This window comes from Thalassophryne amazonica, chromosome 18, assembly GCF_902500255.1.
Source record: "Thalassophryne amazonica chromosome 18, fThaAma1.1, whole genome shotgun sequence".
Taxonomy (NCBI): domain Eukaryota; kingdom Metazoa; phylum Chordata; class Actinopteri; order Batrachoidiformes; family Batrachoididae; genus Thalassophryne; species Thalassophryne amazonica.
Genome location: NC_047120.1, coordinates 25,403,396 through 25,420,166, shown reverse-complemented (window position 1 = coordinate 25,420,166; position 16,771 = coordinate 25,403,396). Strand labels below are relative to the sequence as shown.

General features: G+C 41.8%; 1 protein-coding gene across 1 annotated transcript in view; it reads left to right on the top strand.

Annotated features, from left to right (window-relative positions):
* Positions 1-16,771, top strand: part of LOC117530481 (A disintegrin and metalloproteinase with thrombospondin motifs 14) — a 141,287-nt gene that overhangs the window by 35,340 nt on the left and 89,176 nt on the right. Inside the window, 1 exon segment of the mRNA XM_034193392.1 lies at positions 3,503-3,699. Coding sequence (XP_034049283.1) covers positions 3,503-3,699 — 197 coding nt within the window.

Below are 16,771 nucleotides of genomic sequence, written 5' to 3'. Positions count from 1 at the left end.
AAATGGTTTGTGGTTTTAATGTCTTAACCCACTCAATCAGGGACAAACAGATCACAGCTGACACTTGCTGTTGGGCAGGATTATGTATTTTGGGTTAACACTGATAGGACTAATAGTTTTGGAGAAGCCACGAATATGAGCTAACATTGCTAATTACATTTTGGACTCACGCCTTTCCAACAGGGGGCAGTAAATCATCTTTATATTAAAAGTGTGAGTGTATATAATTGTAAATACGTTAAAAATACATGGATGACACAAGAAAGTGGAAACACTTATTTCCATTGTGGTCCATTTAAAAATCAAATGACAAAATAGAAGTAATATTCACAATAATAGTGTGTATATGATAACACCAACCTAAACAGTTTATAAATACATTAAGACAGTAAATTAACATAAAAAATCCATAATTAACATGAAATAAAATGGTTGAGTTCTTCTTCTAAAAATTATTGAAGTCTAAGGTTGTACAAACATTCTGGACTGACATGCCATTCCAACTCCTTGCTTAATTTCTTACCACCCTTAAAAATGTCAGCTACATATTTTATAAACACTACCCAATCTAGAACCCCTTGGATCCCCACGGGCAACACACTAGTAAATAATAATTAAAACATAAGAATCATGTGGAAAGCCACTCACGGATTTGCAGAAGATGTCCAGGAGGTGCTATACATCAATATTATTGTCCTCGCTGGTGACTGTCCTCTTCTCCCGCAAATGACCACGCAGTCCTTCACTGGCTGAGCACCGTGAGGCTTGATGTGCTGCCTGATGTGTTCACTGACTCTGTGATCCTCTGAAAGCACACAGATAAAAAATAAAATAAAAAAATTAAGGCGGAGTACTGGCGCAGTCCTCATTCAGTGCACAGGTGATGTCCAGCATGCTGTTCAGGCATGCATGGCGGGTGTGCGCTGACCAGGAGCATAAAACTTAAATCCACTTCTGTCCTCAGAAAAATAAATAAATAATTAAATAAATAGAGCAATAAATCCAGTCCAGCTGGAGGCTGCTGGACTCACTCGACTGTTTCCGGAAGCGCTGCTCCTAACCGATCATATAAAAGGAAAAGTGTGTGTCACCCCATCACAAGTTGTCTCACATGTTGTGCACATTCTGAGTTGCAATGACAACATGGTGAGGGGAACCTCACCATGATAATTTGGCAAGGGAGTTCATCGCTGGGAATTTTTTTTTTCGTTTGTTCAAAAATCAAGCAACGCGTGGGTGCCCCCCCTCCCCACGACTGAGGCAAGGGGACGGTGAATGACTGTGAACCTCATGCTGAACTGTACAGATTTCCTTGCGAATGCCTTTCAAAGGCTGTCGCAGCCCAGTGAGATACTAGCCTTACTGTATTGATGTGAGACTTGGATCCAAACCACTGATTTAAGGTGATGACTAGATATCTTTGGTACTTGGTCTCTTCAGAAGGTCCTTGGGTAATGCTGGAAAGACTTTGCCCAAATCAACTGTTACTTAGGGAGAATAAGATCAGAACTATCACTGGCATTGTGAGGGAATGTAAGCTTAGACATTTTGGCCATGTATGTTCTATTGTGCATGTGTTGATGACTCCACTGGCTGGAGAAGGCCAAGGAGATGCCCACATACCATAGTTAGTTTTAGAGGTGGGAAGGACACAAATTATGTACCTTTATATATGGTCATACTGTTCCAGAGGTTCTGACACACACATTAGGGCCCCTCATACAAACCACGAAGAATTAGGAATCAGGGTGAATCATGATGACACAGCTCGAATGAGCGAACTCTGAAAACATCAAGCCGACATCGGGAGGGACACACTGTCGGGCAGGCTGTGCATGAAACTGTCGCAGTGGGAACATGGTGCGAGCAGCTGGAGCATGTGGAGCTGTCATTTCCAGCTGTCAGTGAGTCTCTGGCCAGCGATCAGCTGAGACGCGGCTCGCTATTTTCATGCGGACAGCACGAATGGCTCCACATTTCCTAAGTGTCCAGTGAGTGGTGTTGGATGTTCGTGTGTGTCACCTGGAATTTGGCTGACACTTGCCGTGAGAGGGATCGAATGGGCTTTTGCAGGGTATTCTGTCTTTCGACCGCTGGTGGTGCGCGAATAGTTGTAGCGACAGGTGTACCAGGCGTTGGAGGCGGCTCTGATTTTTCACGACTGGCATGCAATTCCTCCTTCGTGCGGTAGTCAGCTTCAATCATGTTATGTGTGAAGGGGCCCTTAGTGATGTAAGGAGAACTGACAAGTATCACTTGAGACTATGTTACGTGAATGAGACAATGGCTGTGTCTCGATTCAGGGCCACATCTTTCGAAGGCTGGTTTCTGTGAAGATCTGGCCTTCTGAGACTGTGGTGACTAAACAACTGTTCTGAAATGAGACCATTCCAGAATACGGAGTACTTTGTGATTGTGCCTTATCCTGGCTCTACCTCTTGTCACATAGCAACTTTGATAGCTCCATGCAACAAGCTGGCAAAGTTTAATCCATAGTTTCATAATCATTTTCAATACTTGTTTTTACTTTACATGTAAACATTATCCATCTTCCATTTTTCAATACCCACTTCCTCCAATTAAGGGCCACGGGTGCGCTGGAGCCTATCCCAGCAGTCATAAGGCATGACGTGGGGTACACCCTGGACAGGATGCCAGTTTGTCACAGGACCACATGTAGACACACAAATACATTCACACACACACCTACGGACAATTTAAAGCTTCCAGTTCACCACACCTGATGTTGGAGGAAGCCAGAGCACCCAGAGGGAACCTACGCAAACACAGGGAGAACATGCAAACTCCACCCATAAAGGGCAGGAAGCAATCCCACAAACGTCTTGCTGTGAGGCAACAGCGCTAATCACTAAGGCACTGTGCCGCCATGTAAACATTATTTAATTATAATTGTACAGAAAGTGAAAGTGTAGTTTTGTTTTTAAAAATTTACCAACAATTTTGTCTTGAGGGAGTGAGGGGGGAATCACAATTAAGGCAACTTGACAGGTGCAGGAATTTGATCCCCGCACTGGCATGCAATCTGGCGTGCAGGTGAGTAAATGCACCGTTAACTGTGCGTAAACTGTGCAGCTGTGTGTCAGTGCGCAAAGAAAATTTTGAAATGTTCAAAACTTCTGGCATGCATTAATTTCGTGAACTAGTCCTTGAACATTGCGCAACCTATTCGAAAACACTGTGTGTCACTGCTTGTCAATGCATGTCATTGCACACAGCGCATCAGAATGATTATGACGAGATTTAAAATATTTATTTCCCTGCGACGGTTAGACATTCTAAAAAAAGTTCCTCAAGATATGCATAAGCTTTGAATTTAGAGAGTTGGCTGTGATGCATGGTCTGAATGGACCGAATGAGTTTGGCTTCACCCAGACTGCTGCTTTGGCATAACTACATATAAACGCACAGGAGCTGCAATAAAACATGTGATACATCATGAGCTGGAGGAATTGACTGTTTCTGTTCTGGTCTAATTCTGCAGTGGCAAACTTTGGGATCACAAACCTTCCCGCTGCACTGGATCTTGTTGAACACAAGGTATCTGAGATGGAGCGTAAGCGGAGGCATGCAAAGAAAGATGACTACAACATCGAAGTGCTGCTGGCTGTGGATGACTCGGTGGTGCGCTTCCATGACAAGGAGCACGTGCAAAACTATGTTCTCACGCTCATGAATATAGTAAGTCATATATATCTAACAGGGATGGTGCATGTAATATTGGCAGTGATTATATGGTAATTTTGGTTGTACAAGTACCTTTTTACACTGTAGTTCTCTGTACTGGTTTAAGTTGATGCACCAACAGAGGAAACATCTTTTTTCATATAGTAAAAGCATTTGTGAAAGCAGCCTAGCATCCCTGATGAATAGATATTTGCAGAATATAGTATTTTCTTACAAATGAGCAGAATAGGTTTACGCAGTCTCATTTGAGGGCAGGCGCTAAAGGGGTAAAATATGATGCATATGATGTACTTTCTCTACTTCCAGGGGAAAACCACGGCATTTTCAATGGGTTTTGGGGCAAATCACACACAAAAAAAAGTGAAAATGCAAAGAAAAATTGACGATGCGATGGGAAAGTGGACATGTGTTGCAGTTTGTTTATGACCCGGAGCACAAACATGTCGAGGCGGTTTTGCAAATGAAAGAACAGAGCTACTCTGGTTAGCTTTGTAGGCTAACACTTACCGACACGACATCTCACATCTGCTTCGTCTTCTCCACTGGGAACCAAAAAAAAAAAAAAACTTTTCGCGACTGCTTCGCTAATTGCAGCCAAAACCAAAACAGTACACCATTTTTCCATGTGAAGTTATGCTGTGTATATATTGCACAATGGGAGCGGAGGTCCCCATAAGTGGTTAATCCTGCGATATGCAGGGTTCAAACGAGACTGCGTTGCCTTATTCTCAAGTTTGGTATCCAGGCATTTAACCTTGAGGGGCAAGTTTTCTCAGTGAAAACATTGCTGAACTCAATACAAATATACATGTAATTTGGTCACTTTTTAAAGGGGTGAAACTCGTCAATAAGTCAGTGTACAATGGGTCATTTTAGGTCAGCTTGGTGTATAAATCTCACCGTTCCAGGCAATGATAGTTGTCAGCTGGCTGTTAGAAGTAAGTTAGAGACAATAAAAAAAAACCCGACTGATTTCAATAAAACAGCATACAGCCCGAGCGTGTTTTCTCCGTTCGGATAGTCACGGAAGCATGAATTCTCACCTTTGGATTGGCCACTTTGCCGAAGTGAGTTAGCACCGACCTTGTGAATTCCATGCTAAGCTGTGAAATTGGTGTCGAAAGACAATGTAGTGACTGGAAGAGGCTAACGAGCTGGCTAGTTAGCTAGCAGAGCCACTATCTACAAATGACATGAACAATGTGTCCTGTAGTTGGGCAGGGTTAGCGTTAGGGTTAGCTAGCTAGGGTTAGGGTTGGCTAGCTAATATGACAACTGCTGTCATGAGACAGCATGAAGGAACACTGTAACATCTGGGACACAGCAGCAAGCTAGCAAGTGTAAAAAAAAAAACTTACCGCTAGATTACATGATGACATAATCATGTCTAATTTTGCATGTGGTGAGAAACTGAACACCATCCTGTTCTCTGAAGGTTTGATTATTTTTGTTTGCTTTTTAAAATTTATTTATTTATTTTTGGTGGAGTTGGGGTGGAGGAGATGAATGGGACTATCTAACTTTTTGTAGTTTCAAGAATTTTATTATAGTAATATAAAATATGTTCAGAATTAAGTGCAAACAAACCAATTTTTGTCAAATGAAAATACATGTTTTTTAAAAAGTTACTGAGCAATAACAACAAAATGAAATGCTTTCTAAAAGTGAACTCAAAAATATAGATGTAAAATGTATGCCCATGTAGTTATAGGCACCCTTTGATGAATTCACAGCAAATAATCACTATGACACAAGTCAAGGGATGGATACATGAACATTTCCAAGTCACTGAAATGTTTTGGACTTCACTTACATCAGTCATTAAGAAATACAAACAGTATGATACTGTATGGTAAATCTGCCTGAAGTAGACAGATCTCAAAAACTGAATGACTGTGCAAGAAGGAGAATAGTGAGGGAAGCCACCAAGAAACCCAGACAACTCTAAACGAATTGTAAACCTCTGTGGATGTGACTGGAGAAACTGCACACAGTGCAAGTTTACCTGATGCATCAACATTCACAGCATCATGATGGAGAGGGACAGAGACAGATTTAGATTCATAAAAACTGATCAAATTTAGTCTTCAGTTTCCCCTGTGCCTTCTGACAAACTGCAGCTGAAATTTTATGTTTTCTTTTTAAGAAAGTCTTTCTATTTCCAACCAGGACTGTGGCCATATTTCACGTTTTTCTCTTAATTTCATGATTTTTTTTTCCTGCTTTGGTGGGTTTATTTCATCTGAACATCAGCCAAAACATAAAGTTATTCTATTTACAGAGGCAAGCTGCAAATATTTCACTCATTAATGTTTTGTTTTCAATTTTATTCTCAAAATTGTTAAAAAAAAATTCTATCTACATTGTTGTCAGATCCAATCATGAAATATGACTTTTTTTCTTTTCCCCTCTTTTAATAGTGCAGCAGATAAGTTCAATTTTTCACTTAATGATGCATTTCAGTTAATGATGCAAGCAAAAAAAATTGGCACAGATATTCCCCATAGTGTACTTGTGAAAATTCACTGGGTACCCAGTCAAAATTTCAAGATGGCCGCTATTTTTCAAGATGGCTGCCAGTCGACTTTTCCATATCGCAACTCTCGCAACTTTTGTCATGTTTCTAAGCATTTGTATTGGTTTTATTTGCTTAATCTACATCCCCAAGCAAATATATGCTGGATATTTGTATACTGATTAATATAGTACATAGATTTACAAGTATACACAAATATGGCAGCCATATTTCCGATCAGAAGACATGAATGATTTACAAGGCTCTTGGCGATGTTTTTATGTCATGCAGAAGTGTTCATTTCATTAAATATGTCACACACAATTGGTTTACAATTCAGTTTGGTGTGAAGTGCTGATTTTGTATTATAATATATTTAAAAGAGTGAAAGTCAGTGCACAACCAGGGCACACTGGTGACTTCACTGCTGTTCAACTCAGCATGGGGTTCAGTGTCAGCTAATCTTGCTTTACTAATGCCATACTTAGTATTACTAACACCAAATGGTATGCTAGCACTAGTTGTAGTGTAGTTTAGCATAGAATAGTGTCCCAAATGCTGTCTAGCAGCCCCAATCAATTAGCAAGTAGAAAGTAGTTGGTAGATTTAGTTAGACAGCCGCACCTGAATTGACAGGGTGTGCCAGCGCGGGGAGAGCCGAGGCAAGGGTGAGGGGGCTATACATGGGTTACCCATGTATTTACCCAGATGGTGTACAGATCACACGGGACTTAAATGACATTGGATGAATGATTGGGCTAGATGTAGGGTAACCGAACCTAGTTGTATCCCATACATCAATGTGCATACTTGACAAAGGTGGTAAAAGGATAGCCCCTCGGCCTTCATCAAGCACTCAAAATGGCAAGTTCTTTCCCAAGCAGAAAGGAAACTGACTGGAGCAAATGCTGTCTTTGTCAAGACAATAAAAAGAAGCTCTTATTTCACCCTTAGCCTCTGTGCATCATGATCCAGAGAAGGATGGATATGTGATGATTGCAAGAAATGTGCCATTGTTCCGGGAAATTGGTGAAATGCCAATCACCTTTGACCCAGCAAGGCTGGATGAAGGCAGTGGCATAGAGGCAACAATGAGAGAAAACATGGCAAATACCACAGAAAAGGTCCAGCAACCTCCATAGTGTGGATGAGGCCAGACTTGACCTGTTTGCAGAAAGCAGAGGCATATGAAGCCATCCCTCCAACTAGAGCAGCTCTGCTTCAACACACAAACCGCTCGGCATATCAGGCAGGTTGTGTCTGGGCCCAAGCAATTCTGCGCCAGCCCAGAAAAGAAAGTCCAGCTGACTGGGGTTGGAGAAGGATGGGGATCAATGGAAAGGTCTTCTGGGCTGCCAATTCCCCAATAGCAAAGAGCTGTGAACAGCTGACAAAGTGTGGCTGTAAGTCTCGCTGTAGTGGCAGGCGTAAGTGCTACAGACTTGGGCTTCTCTGCACAGGTTTGTGTAGTTGCAAGTGTGATGTGTAGGTAGCCTCACAATCTCGTTTCGGTAGCCATGTATCTACTTTTTTGATGATGTGCTCTCACAATTCGTGTTTGATCCTCTTCTAATTCTGAGTCACTTGTTTGAAGATCCTCTTTTTTCTTTGGAACTGCCAAAGGTTTCTTTATCGTGTCAAGTTCTTTGCAATATAAGCAATGTATCATTGTAGCAGATGGTCAAAAGTTTCTTTATTTATATATTTTTTGTCAGAAAACTGTGTGTATCGCCACAGTACAGATCAACAAATATACATCTGAATGGCAATGCAAGTTGCCTCAATTCACTTCCAATACTGTCTGAGTCTATATTTGTAGGTACATTTTTATTTATATATATCTAGAAACACATATGAAAGAGGAATTTGCATACACAAACACGCACACATATATATATATTTATATATATACATGTATATATGATGTGTCCATATAATTTATATTTTTTTATTCTGATAAAACCTTATAATGTGAGATATGCAGATACATCAGAAATTTTCAGATTTATAGCTTGAAATCGTAATTGCTAAGAAGACGATTTTGCCCAGCAATTTCAACTATATGCTTTTTAAAATGATATTTCTTATACTGTTGATGATTTTAACTATTGTACAAGCCCAAAAACACACTTTAGCTAAGAAATGGTGCATTTGTTTCATCCATTGTGTGCAGAAATCATCATAAATTAGTATAGTCGGCAGCCGTCTTGAAAAATGGCAGCCATCTTGAAATTTTTTGTGGGTACCCAAACTTTTTGAAAGAGAAGGTTCTGCTGAGCTTGTGCAAAATTTCTTGCTTGCATCATTAACTGAAGTGTTCCTTTGCTTATCTGCTGCACTATAAAATAATTTCTTCATGAATATATTTGTTTCTTCTTATCCTATTTGACATCACAAATGACCACACTTGTCCCAGACCCCCAGTTTTTCAAGCTCTCGATGGATTAGTGATACAGTTGGGGGGGGGGGGACCCCCGCCCCAGCTCATTAATTACAGTTCCACCAGCTCCTATCACCATAATCTACTTAATGGGTTCAAATCCCCATGTTACATTTCACAGAGTGCTGGTTACAGTCTGTGACAGTTACCATGTGGAGCCTGCGCCGCCATCTGATTAGACCCATTTGAAAGCTGCCTATGATCCGTCATGGAAACCAGTGACAGAAATCCATTCACACCGCCAGGCTCCGCCTGCATGCACTGATGTGTTTATTTAATTAGGTTGCTGTAATCACATTACCTAAATATCTTCAGCAGAGATTTTGTTTGTGACCCGGGTTGAATATGCTGTGAAGTAGCGGGAAGTTCTCACTTGCTGTCATTTGGTCTACCATGAATGCTTAAGAGCATTTAACATCACTGGCAAACTGGATTTGAGGGCCCCTTCACATATAGTGCAAAGTTTGGTCGCGTGTGCACAAAGTAGGAATTGTATGCAAAACGTGTGGAATCGTACCTGCGTACACACCAGTGGCTGAAAAAACAGTGTGCGCTGTGCGAACCCATCGCACCTTTTCACGGCAGGTGGCGGCCAAATGCCAGGTGACACGCTCGAACATTTAACACTGCTCACATGGCACTTAAGCCCCGTTTACACATAGACGGTAAGAGCTCCCGGAAGCGTCCCGGAAGAGTTTTGGCCGTCTTAAGGATCAAACGCCATTGGTAATGCCAACACTAGGGGGCGTGGCTTAGTTCCGGCTTACCGGGAATCGTCGAAAAAATTACTCAACATGTCGAATAATTCCGGGAGCGCTCCCGGAGAATTCGCGTGATGACGGAGACAACGCGAACAACGGCGTTTGATACTTTTAATCACCGTTTCATCTTGCCCCTTCCTGTAGTGCCGCAGTTTACACCGCCGTAATTGGCGGCCGGCGTTGTATCCCTAACCAGCAGTGTGTAAAACGGCGATAGAGCCCACATCGGCGTCCTCAACGGCGTTTTAACCGGCGACAGAGGCAGACAAATCGGTGGCGCTAGCGGACAGTACACCGTTCTAAATGCCACCTCCCGGTTAAAACGGCGTTCCAAACGGCCGATAGGTGGCGGTCAGTATAAAAACGCTAGCGCGCTGCATGCACTCGCGGCCCAGCTCCAGATATTTTTGCAGAGAAGCTCCAGTAATGCCTCCTAAAAGAAAATTGGCAGCGGCAAGGACTTACCAAGAGGTCTGGTTCAGAAGCAGAGGGAAGGCATGTGGTGGAGACGGAGTAACACGTTGAGGAGGGGAAAAGGAAGGAGAAGAAAAGGCTGAGGATGATCTCCCTCCCCCTGCAGTGACAGACGCATGTATTCCTGCTGCTTCAGCCTATTATACTCTGGGGGCCGTGCCTATATGCAAAAGATCCTGGAGTAACGCAGGATTTGCCTGGATAAAAACCTGGGTATTACCAGCGGTACACAGGGCATTATCGGCGGCAGCAGAACACTGCCATTCTCACGCACGTCTTAACCTGCGATTGTAAAGGTTAGAACTGGGTATTAACCCCCGTTGCCTGACGTGTGCCGGATGCTACGGCGTCAAAACGCTGCTTTATTCGGCGGATTTAGCGGCGTTTTATTCCGTGTATTTGGTGGATAGTACGGCGGCCAAAATGCCGGCGAAATGCTCCGCCCCTTTCCAACGCGAAAACAGCCGGAACTACCGCGAACTTCGGTCTACGTACTGCCCGCCAACAAAACCGTCTATGTGTAAACTAGGCTTAACTTGGCATTTCCTGGTGACCCCGTCAACCTTTCAGTCCTGTGTCCCAGTGGCCACTTGTCCACTGTTGAGTTCACAACAAGAACATGTGTGGCCATTCGCCACACATTTCCACTGTCATACTGCTGTGAAATTTGTCTAGGTTCCCAACGACTGTGGAGTTGGCGAGATGTGGCATGCCACAGAGTGTCGGCTCCCACCCACAACATGTGTGAGTGTGTCACGCGCTCCCCCCTCTCATCCCTACACAGAGTGACACTTTGGTCTGTGCACTCAACAGACGGGGGCGTGGCAGTTGTTGACATCTCTGGTCCTGGACATCAGAGCTGCAGAACATGCACCGTGTTTTGACGGACACGCACGTGTGTGTGCTTGCAGTCCTCACATCGAAAAAACATAAAAACATATATTGCTTCTGCGATGGCTGGAGAGTGTGTACATTGACAGGCTGTTTCAGCTGGACCGGACCGTCAGCGTATGTGGACATGCAGCAGGCAATCTGACAGGACAGTGAGGACCATATGACAGGCCAACAGTACGACAAATACACCAGTTTCCACCACATATCAGCAGAAATATGCCGTATCAAAACGCTGTTTGGGCAGTTAATCACAGTGCTTTTTTCTTTTTTTAGTAAATATGTTTGTCTGCTTGTTGATTTAGCCATTTCATTCACACTTTTTTTACAAGACAGTGATTGTGGCGGAGTGGGAGAGTGTCCATCTGGTAATCAGAGTGTGTGGGTTCAAAATCCTCTAAGTGTTTTTTTTAACCAGCATTATTTAACTGCGGGGTTCTGTATTGCTTCTCCTTTATATTATTTATATCAACCCATGATGTTCACTAATTATACAGCTGGTTTTTATTTCATTTTCCTCCACATCAGCGGCACAGATGTGGTGCACCTCATTATTCTCACACGACACCATCGCGTGCATGACACTGTCGCAGCGGGTTCGTTCACGCCTGCCCATCGGCTCAATGTTTTCGTGGTTCCCTCATAAGAGCTGCTCTGCCGTGAGTCACCCTGATTTGTACTTATTCGTACTATGTGTGAAGGGGCCCTTGTTTTTGAGGGAAAGAAAACTGAATTCGGTAGCATAGTGGCTTAGTGGTTGGCACTGTTGCTTCACAGCAAGAAGTTCATGAGATCGATTCCCACCTGTGGCCTTTCTGTGTGGAGTTTACATGTTCTCTTCGTGTTTGCATGGGTTCTCTCCGGGTGCTCCGGCTTCCTCCCACATCAACAGACACACAGGTTAGGTGGATTGGAAACTTTAAATTGTTTAAATTATAATAATAATAATAATAATAATAATAAAAGGTATCTGTCCAGGTTTGTTGTGTGCTGAGTTTTTTTCTGCATTTCTTGGTGTTTATCATAACTTCAAGCTTTTCTTTGCTATTTTGTCATGATTGAAGTCCATCATCTAACAATGGTCGCAGTTCGGGGGGCTTCCCATCAAAAAGCCTCTGCGCTGTAGTACTACTGTGCTGTAGTAGTAGTTGTAGGAGTAGTAGTGTAGTAGTACGTGGGTTTGCTTCAGTTACTCTGGTTTCCTCCCACAGTCCGGAAACCTGCAAATTAGCTTAACTTGCAAATGGAATGTAGACCAGTGCAGGTCCAACGTTTCCACCAGTTGCGTGATCGTAAACGACAATGCAATTTTAAGAAGTTTACTTTTTGAAGATTTGCCACAAGGTTTGTGTATCAAACAGAACCTCCCCATTGTTTTGGAAAATTTGGGTAATTAGTGTTTGAAGCGTCATACTCATAAATCAAAAACAGAGGCAGGTGAACACATAACCTCACAGGGTCAAAATGGTTTGGCTTCCTGCGTCTGACTTTCTTAAATTCTTCTGAATTCCTGCTCCGTGGCTGCAGAACGCATCCTACCAGCAGGAGAAATTCTCCCTCAGGCATCGATTAGTGAGCATCAAGTCTGCACAAAGCAAAGGTGGCCGCCGAGTTGCTGCTACACAACAGCTGTGTTGTGTATACATGGAATGGGATTTGCTCACAGTGATGCGATGCTGCACACGAGCCAGGGACACCTCATGCCTGGAGGCCACCTGCTGCTCTCATTTTCAGCCATAGTCCAAATTCCAGCCCTACGACTGGGTTTGTCATTACTCCGGTATACGTAAACCTGGCCAGCTCTTGGTAGAACTCATCAAGTTATTATTATTATTAATATTATTATTATTATGGTCATGATTTTTAATGCTATTATTTTAAGATTCTACATAGAGAGAAAGATTCCAGACCTGCGTGAAAATTCAGTATATATATTATATTCCAATTCTAAGGTGGAACTATGCTAGTATATAGGAGTATATCTAAATATCTAAAGAGGAAGAGTAAAATAGGAGAGTAGAAAAGAGTAGAGTAGAGCCACTTAGGTGCCTGGTCTTGAGAACCAGGGATGGTAGGTTGAAAAGCTTTTTTATCCCATGTGAACTCTCCCTACCCACCCAAGCAGCTCAAGAAAAGGTATATATAATTAATAAATAAAAAGACATAAGAAGGTTAAGACATCACAGGAGAAGATTGTAGTATAGGTAATTTAATATGTAGACTAGTAGTAAAATTAAATATAGTTAGTAGGCTAAGCTATAAATCTGGTATTTTATTGTAGAAACAGAAGCTATGAATGTGTGAGTGTACTGGTATCTATCTAAAGTAACTCTGTTAGCATACTATAGGAAAATAAAAGTATAATCATTATGCTATCAAATGGAAACCTAAGAACTTAGGTACTACATGTTGACATCTTTAAAGGAACACATAAACTGATGAATCATTAACAATCGACACCATGTAAAATAGAATTGTAAATAGCATAAATAAGCTAGTTATAGTAGAAGAGCTAAATTAGCCATTAATAAGCCAACCTTACCCAGCAAGCTAACACAATAAACAAAAACGGTAATTAGTGTATAAAGTATAATAGCGTAGTTAAATCTACAGTAATGGTATTAATAAATACATATAAAATAAATGTGGACAAAAGTATGAATTAATGTGGGTTATCAAACACAAAAGAACCAACTATTTTGTAAGCTACGATGAACGTTGCTAAGGCCGGCTAGATAAGCTAACGTTAGCTGTTAGGTATAACTAATTGTACCCCACTCCTCCATTATTTACTAAATAATAATATTACAAAGGGGGAACAAGAAAAAGTAAAGCCTGTAGAAATGTATATGGACATAAGTACATATTTGCAGAAAAGAGAAAACGGCGGCCATTTTAATCACCAAACCTGCAGCTGCCAGCGTTACACATCTTGCTGTTTCTTCTTATGCTCATATTACCCCTCGTGTGTATTTGGGGTAGTGGGGCGTTGTCCTGGCTTAAAACAAAACAATCTGTGCACTTTAGAACACATTGTATCTCATCAATTTGCTGTTTCGCAGTTGTGAATCTCGCACCATCTCGCGGCCAGTGACTCACGCAAGTAGTCAGTTTCAGCAGAGTTCTGGTTCAGGGCAATGTAAACACACCTCCTGAAGTATTGACAACAAGACAACATCAGGACGCGACAGAAGTCCATCACAGGTGCTACACCTCCTCCAGATAACGTGTCATCATCATAATCGGCCGCGAACTCGCTGGATCAGAGCCATCCACATCCTTGCTAGCTATTGTTTACATATGCTGTGCATTCTGGGAAGTGCATGGGGCCACCACGGAGATTATGGGAAATGTTAAAGTACTGAATGTCTCACACAACCTACATTATTTATTTAACCAGTTTAGTCCCATTGAGATCGAGACCTCTTTTTTAACGGAGACCTACATAATTATAAAGTTTCTAATTAAACCTAACCTGCATGTCTTTGGATGTGGGAGGAAGCCAGAGCAAACACGAGGAGAACATGCAAACTCCAAACAGAAAGGCCACAGGTGGGAATCGATCCCATGACCTCCTTGCTGTGAGGCAACAGTGCTAACCACTAAGCTACTGTCCTGCCCATTAACATTTAGAGTGCAATGATACACCTTCATGTTTCTGGACCGTTTCAAGCTCATGGTAGAGTTTAAAATCATGGTACGTACCTGTCAGTTGTACAACAAAAGACACAAAATCAAAAAGATGGAATTGAACACAAATGTTCAGCAACTGGCTTGATAATCTAGACCCATTGGACCCTTCCATCCTGTGGAGATTGGTCAAGCTTCTTCCGTGATGAGGTTGCAGATGTAGATACGTAGGCTGCATCCTCAAACAAGGGTCCAATAAACGGGAATTCTGCTGCGAATATCCTGGAGAAGTCCAGAGACAGCACCTGAAATAGTGAGAGAACAGAATCAATCAGCCAAACTAACAGCACACAAAACACTATTCCTCAGCAGTGAAGCAACAGAATAGCTGACAGGATACTAATGTGGTCGCCGGCAGAAAGACCTGTGGGTGCTTCACTAACAGAATTTAGATATGAGTAATGAAGACAGCTGACAGTCCAAACAGAAATGATTTAAATCAAAATCAAACTTTTCTTTGGAATGAAAATGTAAATCTTTGAAAATCTGTTTGAACTATTACCCTACGGTCAGATTAGCTACACATGAGGGTGATAAGCAGTTGGTGTTTGTCACTTGATGGGCGTTCCCGGGGTGTGGGCAAATTGTTGTCACTTGGTGTTATTGTGCACCCAATAACGCACTCTGCTTATTGGGTGAATTGATGCTCAGTAGCCAACACTTTGTCTTTGATAAAAGCCATCAATAACATCTATGGCGGAACTGAGTGAGATTAAAGGTAACTTTTATCCTCCTCAATGAGCTTTGATCCTGACTGATCAACATTAGTATTAATATTTGCTAAGTATTTGGACATTGTTAACAGGAAGGAAGGAAGGAAGCAAGCAAGCAGGACTTTTAATTTGGAAAGTCCATAAGCATTTGGTCAACTCCTGTCCTATCCCTGTTACTGTTAGACTCGTTTTTATTCTCATTCAGTAAAAAAAAACATCACAGATGCTGTCACAGAACAAAATATTGATGCACTGCACAAATAAACACACAGAATAAAAGCACAGAATAAAAGTCCAAGGTGTGTGATAGTGATAAATTGGGTTTGAAAAAGAAAAAACAGCAACTATTGATAACTGTCTCTGTATCTGTATACACAGCATAGAAAAAATAAAGGACACGGGATATTGCACATATGAAGATGCTACAAGGATAAAGTTGCTACCAGATGCTACAGTGTATTCTATATCCTGCATTCTATATTGTTCAGATCTTTCCATTGATTTGTATTTAACTGTTTTATGGCAGCTGAGTAAAAGCTGTCCCTCAATCTGGGTGTTTTGCACCTCAGCCTACGGTACCGTCTACCTGAGGGCAGGAGGGAAAACAGTTTGTTAAAGGGATGTGAAGTGTCCCTGATTATCCTTCTTGCCCTGGACAAGCAGTGCTGTTCTGCTAGTTCACCAATGGTTGGCAGCCTGGCACTAATATTCTTCTCTGCTGCCCTCACGACCCTCCCCAGTGCCTTTCTGTCTGCAAGGCTTCTACTTTCATACCACAGAGATACTACTAAACAACAGACCATTCATAATTTGGACAGGCAGACACACATACATGCCCACATACACACAGACTTTTAGATTAAAAAAATTCGTTCACTCACTGTATTTTAAAAGGTACATGTCTAAACCTTTTGACAAATCCTAGGAATATATGCAGCCCTACAAAAAAGTATTGTAACAACAAATGCCAGTTCATTTGTTATTGGTACATTGAAGGCATTTGTGTTTAATATTAAGTGATATATACAAGAAGACTGTTGACAGTCAGCTTTTATTTGCTTGTATTAACATCTCAATGTCTTGTGTATCAGTAAAGTCTTTTAATTGTTTTTTTTAGAAAGGTCTTACATAAAAGAGATAGATTTAACTATAGATGTACTGTAGTACAGCACTAGGGGGCATCAGAGATAGTTTAGTTCATGTTTCGCCAAGCTGTCAAGTTGTTCACGATTTTATACAGTTGGTGGTTTTGGTGTTTAGTTAATGACCATGTACAAGTAACTTGCCCTTCATATTTAAACTTGCTGATTTTTTCCTCTGGATGTTATTTCTGAACCACAAGAGAAGCTGCTGATTGGCTTTAATGGAAGCAATGACACGTGGCCGTCATTTGATGGAAATAAAACATGATGAAGTGGAAATTGGACTTGAGGTCTGAATGGTCCCTACTCGCCTTTGTTCAGCTTCAACATACCACAGCAATATATGAAGCCAAACCGTATTTGTCACATTTCTAGGTCAGGGCTCTTTTCCGTTGCATAACACCACTGGTTTCACTGGGTGGTCGCCAGTGTCTTCATAA